The sequence below is a fragment of the Triticum urartu genome, chromosome 5 (assembly GCF_003073215.2).
Source record: "Triticum urartu cultivar G1812 chromosome 5, Tu2.1, whole genome shotgun sequence".
NCBI lineage: Eukaryota > Viridiplantae > Streptophyta > Magnoliopsida > Poales > Poaceae > Triticum > Triticum urartu.
The window spans coordinates 639,564,232-639,578,603 of NC_053026.1; the positions used below are offsets into that span (position 1 = coordinate 639,564,232).

General features: G+C 43.7%; 1 protein-coding gene across 1 annotated transcript; it reads left to right on the top strand.

Annotated features, from left to right (window-relative positions):
* Nucleotides 1–1,441: 1,441 nt before the first annotated feature.
* On the top strand, nt 1,442–10,840 carry LOC125507594. The gene is made up of 9 exons (XM_048672132.1): nt 1,442–1,547; nt 1,842–1,999; nt 6,767–7,353; nt 7,434–7,610; nt 7,776–7,869; nt 8,834–8,869; nt 9,461–9,743; nt 9,841–9,896; nt 10,613–10,840. The coding sequence occupies exons 1-9, from the start codon at nt 1,442–1,444 to the stop codon at nt 10,640–10,642; spliced, it is 1,527 nt and encodes a 508-aa protein (XP_048528089.1). The 3' UTR covers nt 10,643–10,840.
* Nucleotides 10,841–14,372: the final 3,532 nt, after the last annotated feature.

A 14,372-nucleotide genomic window follows, 5' to 3' on the forward strand; every position in this document is an offset into this window, starting at 1 on the left:
CATTTGTTTTCCATTTGCCATTTGCTTCTCGCAAATTTCAAACGTACTATACGCTGTACTCCCTTCAGTCCTTTTTAGTTGGCATATAAGATTTGTCTAAAGTTAAGCCTCATAAAGTTTGATCAACTTTATAAAAAAACCAACATTTACAATATGAAATCAATATGAGTAAATGTGTCATGACTTAAATTTCGTACTCCCTCTATTCGATATTCTAGTGCGTATAGGATTCTGGCTCATATTCACAACGTAATGCGCGCTTTAGTCCCAAATAGCCCTGCCTTGGATGTAGTGCGCTTTGCTGCATGCATGCACATGCATGACAGTATGAGAGAAGGGGCAATTTCAATCCAAATAAATGTGCCACCTCATGTCTTGGTATAAGTGCTACATACCAACAAGGCACACTATAAAAGGGAATGGACGGAGTATTGTATAACTTTAGCATAGAAGATGGTGATATTTTTTCATATAAATATGATCAAACTTTATGAAGTTTGACTTCAGACAATTCTTATATACAGATTAAAAAGGACCGAAAGGAGTATATATGCATTGCTCCTGTTTTGATTAAGCACGGTGGCCACTTGCGGGAACCAATCGTGTGGTTTGTAGGTGAGGCATCGATTAGGTGGACCTAACATACGAGTAACCATCTTCCACATGCACATCCACCCACACACTTGTAGTTTTTTTTGAACCGGGCATAACCCCTCTTCATTACTTTGACATAACGGAAATACAGAATTCCGAAACTGAAGCTACCAAGGAAACTGAAAAGGGAAAAGCGAGTTCAGAGCATCCTTGGGAAACCCACTATAAGCACCCGTCATCGAGCAGCTTACCATGGGGCGAAAACCCAAAGGCACCCAAAAACGCAAACTAGACCTAAACCAGGAGTGTTCAACAATTTTTAGGATGCCAAAAGGCTCACGCAGGAGCGACACCACAAGCTCACACAGGAGCAGGCGACCGAGAGTAACTAAAATAAGCATGACGAAGGACCCCAAGACTATCAGCTCCACATCCTCACGATACACACTTGTAGTTGTAGGTCTCCCTATTTGACTTGACCTTCTGTTGTGTCTCCTGGGCCCGCACCCGACACGGATCAACTATCATGTCCCGTGCGTAGATATCCAAACACAGCAGTACTGTTTGATTTGCGCAGCTCTTGGCCAAATTTCTGTGTTCCATCATACATCCAGATAAACCCATGCCCATGGATCGACATCCAGATAAGCGCAGTGGTGAAATACAGCAAGATCATGACCGGCGGGAGCTACCAGTTTCCGATTCACTGTCAAGTCAAATTGTTTAAGCTGACCTGTCACGAGCAAAGACGACGCGGCTCCTGTCACGAGTGGGCGGCGCACTGACCGAACCTGGCGCCCGCGAGTCCTTGCGACCAAGGTGGCTCGCTGCTTAATTCGCACGGTCAATGCCATCAACTCGGCGGGGAGGAAAGATAAATAAATTTCGCACCGTACTTGGCTTGGTGCGCAGCCTCCTCCTCCTCCTCTTCCGGCTTGACGGGGCGGCGAAGGGTTGGTGTGGTGCTTCTGGACGCCGAGGCGGCGTTGCTACTCGTGCTCAACGGCAAACCACTTCTCCAAGTTGGAAGAGTCCGGAGCAGGCACCGGCATCCCACATTGCTTCGGCGTGAGGTGCTCCCGTCACCTGCACACCTCCTCAGCGTGCGCCCGCCATGACCGCGGCGCAGCCGGCATAGGGATCAGTTGCGGATCCAAATGCCAGTTGTGCGGCAGCGCGACATCAGGGGACGGCAGGGGCTACCTGTACAGACAGTGCCAGAGTGCCTGGTATACCGGAATGTGCAGGTGTTGCCGCACGGGGCAAGCAGGCGCCGGTGGAGGCAGAGGAGGAAGCACGCAGAGGATGTGCCAGGGATGAATACCCCTGGCTCTTGTCGAAGTCGCTGAAGAAAGCCATGGCTAGGGTTGCCTGGTTGCTGGCGAGGGTAGGCGCGCTGGGGGAGGTGGGTGCACGCATGGATTAAAAAAGAACGAGCCCTGTAGCTTGCAGTCACTGACGCATGGGCCCACGGTAGGTGGCCGCGTTGAATATGACTGTGTCTGGTGGTTGGCTGGCCGACATGTGGGGCCGCGGAGGACATCGAGCGGGAGCGCGGCGCGTACGCGTCGTGTGCGCGCAAACGCATTTCAAACCCAAAATCATGAAGCAAACACATTTTGAGTTTGGATCTGCGCGTTGGGCCGGAGTTTTTGTCCTTAGCGACCCAAATGGACATGACTAGACCAAATGGGTTGGAGTTGGTCTTAGAGCATCCACAGCCGGACTTGGCGAATCGGATCCCTCAAACGCCCGCCGACGTGCACGGGCGCATCCGCGGACAATGACTGGTCACGCCTCGAAAAAAGCATTCTACATATGAATATCTCAAATTAGAAACCTCAAATCCACATTATTACATGCAACATGAAAACTAATCTTAGCGGAGCTCGTCTGGTTGTGCTCCCCGCTTGCCCGGCTTCGCACTGGCCATGTCCGGCGGACAACTGTGCTTCTCAGAGTGTTGGTCCAGTTGCCGGCAAGGTCACTACAAGAAATATGTCAACTTATGACCTTTTTTTAGTGACCCCAGCTGAATTGGTCGTAAATTCACGGCCATTTCGCTTGAAGGGCTCAAACCCTGAAATTGCTTACACCAAATGGTCACAAAGCAGACAAGAGGCGCCAATGACGTTATTTCTACCTGATTACGACCAATATAAATGGTCATGAGGTTGTGAACATGGATGCATTGGTACTTATTGCTATGACTAGGCGCCACCTCATCAGTTTTGCCTATGTGTCATGTTCATGTGTCAATTTTTGCACTAGGTTGTGAAGCAACCTATATTTCTGTCATTCCCAAAATTCCAAAAAAATTGGGCATTCTTTACTATCCAAATCATTACCTCATGACAATATTCAACTCCATTTGCCTGGTAAATCTTCCTCGGCAAATTTCCAAAGTTTTTGTTCAACTCGAACTGTTGTGAAGGAAGTACTAGCTAGGCATATCCTAATGAGCTGAATTTTTCCCACATCTTCTTTATTCCCAAATCATAGCTCTCCACAAAATTTGAGCCCCATCTAACAATACATGTGAGTGTGGCTTCAACATTCATTTTTCTGTCCAATGTGGTACGTTGCAAAGCAAGTGACACCTAGGCTCCTCCATTTGAGCTGCAAATTTTCCAAGATAGTGTCCTTAGTAGATGATCATCCTCAGCCAAAACTCAGACCCATTGGCCATGCGCATTTCCCGTACCACTAATCAAACACTTGGGTGCTAATTTATGTTTGAGCTCAGTTCAGTCTCCTCGTGAGATTCTTCTATTGCCTTCTTCTTCCTGGCACCTATCAGGGGAGTGCCCAACCCACTAGACATGCATAGGCCGCCCAGAACGGGTGGCAACACCACGATCACGCGGTGACCACGCGGCGGGCATGCAAGTCTACGCGCTTTGGAGTTGGGGCCCTGGGCCACCATCCAAACATCAACATATCGCCACCAAACCATGTATTTCTGATTAAATAGATACTTATGTACCTATAAATATTTTTTGGAAAAAATAAATAGCAAACTATGAGGTAGTTGTAGTTCAAATTTGACCCGCTTCCTACTCAATCATCGAAAATTTATCTTTTTCACGAAAGGTGTATATGTACTTTTGATGACCAACCATTTTGTCAATTGTACATTAAAAATGGCCTAATATATTATAAAAATGATCTCGTCCCATTTTGCAACAAATATATGGTAGGTCTTTCACAACAAAACTCATTTTGGGCACTCGAAAAATGGAAAATTGATTTTTCGTCCAAAGAAAATGAAAACTCCCTTAAGAAACATTGTTTGCCATTCCAATATGCACCCTTGTGCATAATATAGGATCATTTGAACAAACTATGCCTTGAATGTGGCCATAAGATTGATCATTTGGCTTGAAAGCCATGAATCTTCAGAGATGATAGCTCATTTCTGAGAACACTTTTTTAAAATAATTGTCGTATTACAAGTTTATTATTTTTCCTGGTAACTTGGTCACATATAATGACACAATGCGAAGGTTTTCTATTTTTTTATTTTTTATGAATTTTTTATGCCCATTTCAAAATGCGGTCAAAACGGCGGGAATGACCGTTCCTAGCTAGTGGTTGAATCTTGGAATTTTTTTGGTGTTTCTCTGATTAAATATATACTTATGTATCTAGAAATGATTTTTGGAAAAAATAAAGAGCAAACTATAAGGCAGCTGCAGTTCAAATTTGACCCGCTTCCTACTGAATCGGCAATTTTTTTTTCTTTTTCACCATCGATGGATCAAAAGTTTTGACACCCAACCATTTTGTCAATTGTGCATTAAATATGTCCTAGTATTTTATAAAATTGATTTGGTCCAATTTTGCAACAAATATATGATAGGTCCTTCACAAAAAAACTCATTTTGGGCACTCGAAAAATGGAAAATAAATTTTCCGTGCAAAGAAAATGAAAACTCCCTTAGGCAACATGGTTTGGAATTCCAAGATGCACCCTTGTGCACAATATGAGATCATTTGAACAAACTATGCCATGAATGTGGCCACAAGATTGATCATTTGGCTTGAAAGCCATGAATCTTCACGCATGATAGTTCATTTCTGGGAACACTTTTTTAAAATAATTTCTGTATTATGATTTTATTATTGTTCCTGGAAACTTTGTCACATATAATGACACAATGCGAAGGTTTTCCAATTTTTTGAATTTTTTGAATTTTTTATGCCCGTTTCAAAATGCGGTCAAAACGGCGGGCTTGACCGTTCATAGCTAGTGGTTGAATCTTGGAAAACTTTTGATGTTTATCTGATTAAATAGATACTTATGTACCTAGAAATGATTTTTGAAAAAAATAAAGAGCAAACTATGAGGCAGCTGCAGTTCAAATTTGACCCGCTTCCTACTAAATCATCGGAAATTTGTCTTTTTCACCAGAGGTGGATCAAAACTTTTGACACCCAACCATTTGGTCAATTGTGCATTAAATATGTCCTAGTATTTTATAAAATTTATTTGGTCCAATTTTACAACAAATATATGGTAGGTCCTTCACAAAAAAAACTCATTTCGGGCACTTGAAAAATGGAAAATGATTTTTTCGTGCAAAGAAAATTAAAACTCCCTTAGGCAACATGGTTTGGAATTCCAAGATGCACCCTTGTGCACAATATGAGATCATTTGAACAAACTATGCCATGAATGTGGCCATAAGATTGATCATTTGGCATGAAAGTCACGAATCTTCATGCATGATAGCTAATTTCTGAGAACACTTTTTAAAAATAATTGTCGTATTACAAGTTTGTTATTTTTCCTGGAAACTTGGCCACATATAATGACCAATGCAAAAGTTTTCCAATTTTTTGATTTTTTGAATTTTTTATGCCCGTTTCAAAATGCGGTCAAAACGGCGGGCATTACCGTTCCTAGCTAGTGGTTGAATCTTGGAAAACTTTTGATGTTTCTATGATTAAATAGATACTTATGTACCTATAAATGATAACTATGAGGCAGCTGCAGTTCAAATTTGACCCGCTTCCTGCTGAATCATCGGGAATTTGCCTTTTTCACCAGAGGTGGATCAAAACTTTTGACACCAACCATTTGGTCAATTGTGCATTGAATATGGCCTAGTATTTTAGAAAAATGATTTGGTCCAATTTTGCAACAAATATATGGTAGGTCCTTAAAAAACTCATTTCGGGCACTCGAAAAATGGAAAATGAATTTTCCGTGCAAAGAAAATGAAAACTCCCTTAGGAAACATTGTTTGGAAAATTCCAAGATGCACCCTTGTGCACAATATGACATCATTTGAACAAACTATGTCATGAATGTGGCCATAAGATTGACCATTTGGATTGAAAGCCACGAATCTTCACGCATGATAGCTAATTTCTGAGAACACTTTTTTAAAATAATTGTTGTATTACAAGTTTGTTATTTTTCCTGGTAACTTGGTCACATATGATGACACAATGCAAAAGTTTTCCAATTTTTTAATTTTTTTTAATTTTTATGCCCGTTTCAAAATAGGGTCAAAACACCGAGCATGACCGTTCCTAGCTAGTGGTTGAATCTTGGAAAACTTTTGATATTTATCTGATTAAATAGATACTTATGTACATATAAATGATTTTTGGAAAAAATAAATAGCAAACTATGAGGCAGCTGTAGTTCAAATTTGACCCGCTTCCTACTGAATCATCGGAAATTTATCTTTTTCACTAGAGGTGGATCAAAAACTTTTGACACCCAACCATTTGGTCAATTGTGCATTAAATATGGCCTAATATTTTAAAAAATTGTTTTGGTCCAATTTTGCAACAAATATATGGTAGGTCCTTCACAAAAAAACTCATTTTCGGGCACTCGAAAAATGGAAAATGTTTTTTTTTGCCAAAAAACTCATTTCTGAAGACACATTTTAAAAGATATTTATCTTATTTCTTGTTTGTTATTTTTCCTGAAAACTTGTTCACATTTGGTGATACAATGAGAAGGTTTTCCATTTTTTTTGAATATTTCAGGTCATAAAAGAGCTGACATGATTTTAACACATTAATTTTAGTCAACCACGACCAATTTAGATGGTCATAACGTCGTATTGTAATCTGATTGATTCATGGACGTGTCACGCGGATCGTGCATCAAACACCGTCGGATGATCGGGGACCTAACGACAATCCTCAGCCCTTCCACACCATCCCCGAAACCCTAGCTCTGTCCTGTGGTCATTTTCCATCCACCCCCGCCTCCTTTCTTTCCCTCGCTCTCTCCTCCCCCTTCCAGATCCAGCAGAGCTCCTCTCGATCCCCTCCCCTTCCTCCCCACTGTCGCGAGGTCGCACCCTCCACGCCGGCCCCTCCCACTCCAGCTGTCGCCCCCATTCTCTCCAGATCCAATCCAAGTCCCCCTCGTCCACCGCCCCCTTCCTCCCGTCACTACACGAACCTCGCCGCCGACCCACCCCTGGTCCTCCCGCCACTTGAGCGCGCCACCCACCGCGTCCACAGAGACTGCCGTGGACCTGCGGTGCGCGAGCTGGAGGACGGTGGGGGAGGCCAACAACCTGGCGCCGTGGGCCGTCGTGCCGCAGGACTGCGTGCTGCACGTGCACGCATACCTCACTGGCCCCGCCTACCGCTCCGACCTCGACCTCGTCGCGGGGAGGCTTCCGCCTACGCCCGCGCCGCCGCCGCCGCCACCGGCGCCTGGGTCTTCGACATCGACGAGACGCTGCTCTCCAACCTTCCCTACTACGCGCAGCACGGATACGGGTGGGCGACCCACGCTTGTCACATTCCGAGATCGCGGGCCTGCTATTAACACACACGGTTAATTTTCTGTTTGATTGCAGGCTGGAGCTGTTCGACCACCTGGAGTTCGACCGGTGGGTGGAGATGGGGGAGGTGCCGGTGATCCCCTCCAGCCTTCGCCTCTACAGGGAGGTCCGCGACCTCGGCTTCAAGACCTTCCTGCTCACCAGCCGCAGCGAGGCCCACGAGGGTAGAAAGAGCTGCCGTGGACCTGCTATGTACGTACGCCTCCTCTCCTAATCCCCACACTGCGTTCAGGTTCAGTCAGGAAGTGTCAAGAGCATTCAGGTTCGAGTTCAGTTAGGGGTTGTCGGACTTTAAATTCTCAACATCTGCATTGTGAGTAACACAATAGCGAGACCACTTTGTCAGTTTGGCCGCAGCTTGTTAGTCTCGGCAGGTTTCAGTCGACATCTAGCCGATTTAATTTCTGGGTTTGTTTTGTACCTCAACTTGGACTATAACATGTTGGTTGCAGTAAGTGCTGCAACTGGTAGATCAGTGTAGGAAGGCTCCACAGGGTAGAAAAAAGCATTGCTGGGAACAATTTTGTTGGTCCAGTGCACTGTGGAATCAATCAATCAATCAATCCGGCAACAATTTAGATTACTTTTTCAGCCATAATAGCTCAATCCGTTCCAGTTATGGTCGTGCCTTTGTCCACAAATACACATTGTTCTACAATCAATCTCTTTCCAATCTACAAATAGCATATGTTAACTCCGTCCGCTATATTGCTTTTCAAGTCACTGTGTTGTTCTTTCATTGGCATTTAGTCTGCTCTTGTATGGTTTAGAAGCTCGGATGGGATTGTGCAGACAATCTCTCTCTAGTTACTTTGCACATGTAGTACAGATTAAGTTCAAGAACTGCTTCTGTAGCATCATTGCTTTTCCCCAGCAAGCTCAGTGAAAAGATGCATTGGTTGCTTTTGGTGCACATGGAGGAATATTTTTCTATAAATTAACTATTGTGTAGTGAATTGTACTGCTGGAGTAACATTCTTCTATGAAATAACTATTGTGTAGTGAATTTTGCTGCTGTAGATCAGATGGCATGGAATAGGCATTAGTCTAAAAAGATTTTTGTTTTTCTGGCGCCTATGGGTTCTTGGCCTTTGTTTATCTGTTATGTTGTGTGCTGTGCAAATATACATAAACCACACTAACCTACTACTGCTATTTTTAGGTATGCCATCACAAAAGCCTTCTGTGTTGCTTTTGTCATGAAATTCTTCTCTGTATTTGCCGCTGTGCCAGTCGTAGGTGCTGTTGCTACATTTGGCGGAGCTACCGCTGCCGCCCCAAAGGGCAACCTTCATCAGACACTACCTCATAACAGTGCCTCAAAGTTTTATGCCCCATCTCCCCTCTTTCTAATTTACCAAAATAAAAACATTGTAAATACTAGTAGGAAAACATGTTAAATCTTTTGTGTATAGAACTGGAATAACCCTGCAGTTTGGTTCCGTAGAGTGGTAAATTCAAGCTTACGCTTTATGGGTTTGTGTTCCTTGGTTTTATTTTCCTTTTGATCTGTACTGTCAGTTGGCTAGTTCTGCACTTGTCTTCTTTTTTTCAACCTTGTTTCATACTAGTAGAAAAATATGGAACCGGAACTATCATCAACTTTTGTGGGAAATACTGATCTTGACATTGTGACAATTCATCCTGGCGTGACGTCGGTACTGTTTGAGCATATTTTGTGTAGTGTCCACCTAAGAGCGGTGATTTTGTTGTTACGGTTCAGAATAGTGTTTTTATACTTGATCAGCGCACCTCTACTATTATGGTTACTTTTGATTTCTTCTATGTAGTTGTCCAGGGCATGACAATTTTATGTGTGGCTTGTTATTGTGTTACCAGCCTACTTTCTTGTATTGACTCTACAATCAGTGACACACCTCTTATGATTTTTGTATTACCGATGGCTTAATATTTAAACCGTTTAGCTTGATTTAAAATTCAAATCATAGGGTTTTTTTAATCTCATTTTGAATTGTTTGTAGTTGCTCCAGGTCCTTCTCTAGCTGTGTTTATAACTGTCTTTGTTCCTTTTTTGATAACAGGACCAGTTTGACACGATTGACTTGTCGGACTACGAGATTGTCAAGCTTGACAACTTCCCTTTCATGAATCGCCCAGGGAGCTCGCACCTGATTACAACTTACAATGAGAGGGAGCAGGTGACGCCCAGGGAGGTCAGCATCCGAGTCCCGGCCATCCTTCACATCAAGGACGAGGACGGCGTCAAGGGCTGCCGTGTCGCCGGAGCCGTCAACAACTACACCTCCCAGCTCCTCACCTACGGATCATCATCACAATCGCCATCTTGTAAATCTTCCCGCCAATGTAATGTTCAGTTAGATCATACGAGCTTCAGCACATCAATTTTGGTTGACTGAATTCGTACTGAAGATGCCATGTTTTTCTGCGTGGAATGCTGCAGATAACCTGACGGAAGCGCTCTTGTTTCTCTCACACTTCATCGGCGACATCCACAAGGTAGTACTCCCGCCAAACCCCCAAGTGCCCGATTTTTGCAAGTGTTTCTGTTGCGGGTTGCAACTTAAGCCGATGCTTCTTGTTTATGTAGCCACTAAAATCTGTACTTCACCATGTAAGGCTAGTTCAGACTTGAGGCTGAACCCTTCTCTGTGTAGTATGATTTCGAGGAAACATATGTCAATAATTCTAAAACTTTTCACGTTGGCGTTTCTATGTTTGATGTGGTTGTGCCAAACAAAACTCATATGCTTATGCTGCGCTTACTTTTAATCTTTTGAACATGCTAATTTAGAGGATGTACTGTAGTTCCACTCATTTATTCTGTGTGATGAGCTTACTTTTGTACTGCAACCACCTTCTTGTTTACTTTGCTGAACCATGTCTTGTGTACTAATCATGAGTTACTAGCATTTGGCTTCTCTGTGCTAATTAAACCTGATAAGTATGTATACTTCTGTGAGATACAAATTCGACATTGCATGTTTAGGAGGTTCAATTTCTACAGGTGTTGCCAAATGAATGTGTCAACGTGTCTCTCCTTAGGGGTTGATTAAACCGCATATGATCTACTGTATCAATTTCTTGCTGTTCAAACATTAAAATCCTGGTTCATTTTTCAAACATTGAAATGTTGTTGACCCTATCTTTCTATGCTTAAATGATCAAAATTTCGCATTTTGCTTGTTCTAACCATTTTGCTTGATAACTTGCAGATGCTGGCCTTCATTCATGTTTTGTGGTGAGGTCCAGGATGAACAAGTTGGGAGAAGCATTGGAGCTAGTTATACTGTGATAGCTGTGTTACCTGATGTGAACATTTTTTATTGTAAAACTAATGTGAACCATGTTTGGTTTTAATAATGTGCCAAGTTTGGCTCTTTTTGATTGTATTCATGATGTGAACCATATTTTTCTGGACTAGTCGTGCTCTGTTCGAAGCATTTTGTTTTCTCTCTGTTTTGATTTAAATATTGTTATTTATTTACTGGAAAATTGAGATCTGAAGAATATAACAGTGACAACTGGGACCCACTTATTAGAACCTGACAACTGGGTCCCATCTCACTAGTGGGCCTATCTTCTGAAAAAAATTCAAAAACTTTGGAGCCAGAAAGGCCATGTCCTAGAAAATAAAAAGGCCAAATTATTGGGCCAGGCCCATGTATCTAGAGAAAATTAACAGAAAAAATATACAGTAAAAAGGCTGAATTGTTGGGCTCGGCCCATGCAAAACGCCGAATCGGACCGGGCTGATTCTTGTGCCACATCAGCTTGCCATGCTGGCTGCCAGGTGGCCTGAGGAGGTTGCTAGTGACCAAAAATTTGGTCGTGAAACCAACGACCTTTTACATATCACAAAGAAGGTCACTAATTTCAGTTTACGACCGCCAGCTTTTGACCTTCTATTTTTGGTCACAAAAAGGTCGCCAATGAAAAACTATGACCTTTCAGCGGCCAATAGTGAGGGTCACAAGTTGACATATTTCTTGTAGTGGGTAGAGTAGGGCATGAGACACGAGCCGACTCACGGGACTCGAGGCGCCGCTGTCTCCCATGCTCTACTCTTCCTCGCCGGAGCCCGGAACCCGAACGGTGCCGGTGGACATTAGATTGATGAAGAATCCATCCGGGGACGAGCCACCGACACCCACGATGATGCAGTTGCGTCGCCCGGACTGATGCCCCATACTGGGCGCCAGAGAATGCGCCTTGCCGATGACTGCCGCCTCCGGTGCCCGGTGCCTTGCACGGCGGGCACGCCGTGCCATGGCCTCGTGGGACGATGGTGCGTCCCGAATATCAGGGCGCCAACGGAGGTGTTGCACGTCCGTCAGCGCGTTCGGGCGTCAGGCGGACCGCACGGCCTCCGGCGAGGCAGCTACAACTGGCCTAGCGCCGGATCCATGCGCTATTTGGGCAGATGCAATGGATTCTCGACGGATGGAGTCCGAGCGCAGCCGTGCATGGGCCTCCTCCAGGGCATGGTGGAGCGTAAGGTGGACGGTCATCTCCTTCTCGGTCCCGTATGTGATGAGTTCAGGGTCGACGGATCTAGAGCGAAAGGACTCAGATCCGCTGCCCGTCATGCCAGATCCAGCCGGAAGAAGCCAAAGATGAGCTTGGATGGCGGAGGGGATTGGATGGAAGGGAAGTGAAGTGACTAGGTTTGGTCCGACGAGCGAATGGGGAGGATTTTATGTGGGTTTGGGTGGGCCAACGTTGGCCGACTACTCTAGTTTGTGTCCATGAACCGTGTAAACATATTCCTCTCTTGGTTTGTTCCGCTTCATGCCAGGAACGTAACATGCATATATACATATTTTAGTACTACTAGTATAAGTAGCTGTAGCCAATTAGTGATGGTGGCACAGAGTGATGAGCATCTGTAAGAAAGAGCTGGGACTGTGAGATCCATGTGTATTATATACAGCACTACTCATATGTTATTGTATATACAGTAGACTACGGTTATTGACTTGTTGGTCGGTGACATGCAAGCATATACAGGTATACTCTATTCCATTAGTACTCCTGTATCCTGTCAGTGAGATTCAACTATGCACATATGCTCTGTTCATGTCAGAGAAGTGAGACATGCCACAGTGTTTCACGCACGCACGCACGCTCAGCAACATCTTCTACCTATCGTATCCATCTCAGTCGCGTGCAAAAGTACAAGGTGGTGATCGTACGTGCGTGCGTACGTGCATGGGCCAACGGAGGCGCTGAATTGTCTCGTTCGATTGGACTCGTCGACCGGCCATTCCATATGCGCCCGATGCTTGGGACGGACGGACTTGTGGAATGATTGCGCCCGTGGCCGGCCGTTGTACGTCGCTGTGGAGACGCTGCAAAGAGAAGGAAGGGGTGGCCTTGGCCGTTTGCCCTTGGCGTTGAACGTTCCCCGGAACTGGCTGCTTCCTGTATGTCTATCCGTGGATGATTGCCGGTGAAGGAACGGTGAGGAGCCACAGGTTCTTCCTTTCCTATTTCTTTCGCATGATGATGAATGATACGATGGATGACAACGTGCTACCGAAAATGGGAAATGCGGTTCTCCGTGGGATCTGTGACAGGAACTAGGAGTTGTTCCACTTCCATCAGAGACAGGGCTCGTGTCACGTTGATATCTTTTTTCTGTGACGCCATCATTCGTTCAGATGATTGTGTCGTGTGATTAGAAGATGAATGGTTCACAACTCAATTTCAATGATTATTTCAATGATTAAATTATTGGACACAACAACCATTGTTACCCGAAAATTTTCATTATTCTAGGGCTGCAAGAAAAACTCGAGGATCGTGAGCCGCTCGATACCAACTCGTATTATAGCTTGACTTGGGATCAACTCGACAAAAGAGAGCTGAGTATAATCACTTTATGTAGCTTCATCAAGAAACAAGCCGATCTTGAGGCAGCACTAGCTCGCTCGTTTTAGCTTGATAACCCGATATCATATGATTATATTACATAATTTTGAGATATAAAAGGGGAATAATTTATTACCATATAGAATCAAAAAATATTACAATATATGTTGTGTACGAATTTTCTTCATTTTACCTATTACAAACATAGAACCTTAATTAAGGGCGACGAAAATTTAGCCGCGATATGTTATGTGGTCAGCCATGTGCTAAATATAATGTTATTTTGGCCATAGTTTGGGAGCGGGCGCACTTTTATTTTCTTCTCTTGCTAGTTCATTTATAATCTTTTGCTATTAAGTACTAGTCTTCAGTTGAGAGAGAGTAATCTGAAGTCTTGAACTATATAGTAGTTTCTTATGTTGTGTTGTGGTATACCTTGTTTGAAAATTTGTCGAAAAATCATCTTATTTAGCTCAAAACTAGATGGACATCGACTCAAGATCGTTACAACCTGAGCATGATCCACTTTCTATAGCCCGGCCTTCAGCTTCACTCGGTTTGAGCTCGGTTGAATTTTTGTATAAGCTGAGTCGGACCATCCCAAAGTGGTCGGACCATTCCTTTGACCTTGCGCAAGCGGGAGCTAAATGCACCGGGCTGCCCTGCCATGAGCTGAGCCTAACCCAATTTGTTTGAACTTGACTCGTTTGCAGCTGTCACACATCGAGCTAAAAGGGCATAACAAATTCGGACCCCACCACAGGAGGGGCGAGGGGGGGTAGACTTTGTAATTTTTTTACAGAAAAGTTAGATTTTGTATTTAAACGTTAACGAAATCTCTATTTCAAATGAGTTACCAACATTATCGACAAAGAATTAAGTAATAACATGTTAGCACCAGCGAGCGATCTCAAATAGTTGGGGCTTTATTTTACAAAACCTGGTGTGGCTTGTGCTTTCAGTTTAAAATAATGCAACATACCTCAAAAATATGTTTTTGTAATGTATTTCTGATAAAACCTCTTCTTTTGCATCGTCACATAATGTAGTAAAATCCCGTTTCAAAAAAAACATAATGTAGTAAAAAAATTACATATGTCA

Excerpts from the sequence above, each read along its gene's own strand:
- LOC125507594 (XM_048672132.1), top strand. The coding sequence starts at position 1,442 with ATGCCATCAACTCGGCGGGGAGGAAAGATAAATAAATTTCGCACCGTA. Across the intron at positions 1,548-1,841 it reads GCTTGACGGGGCGGCGAAGG|GTGTTGCCGCACGGGGCAAG; the intron begins GTTGGTGTGGTG and ends CGGAATGTGCAG. Across the intron at positions 8,870-9,460 it reads CAGTTTGGTTCCGTAGAGTG|GACCAGTTTGACACGATTGA; the intron begins GTAAATTCAAGC and ends TTTTGATAACAG.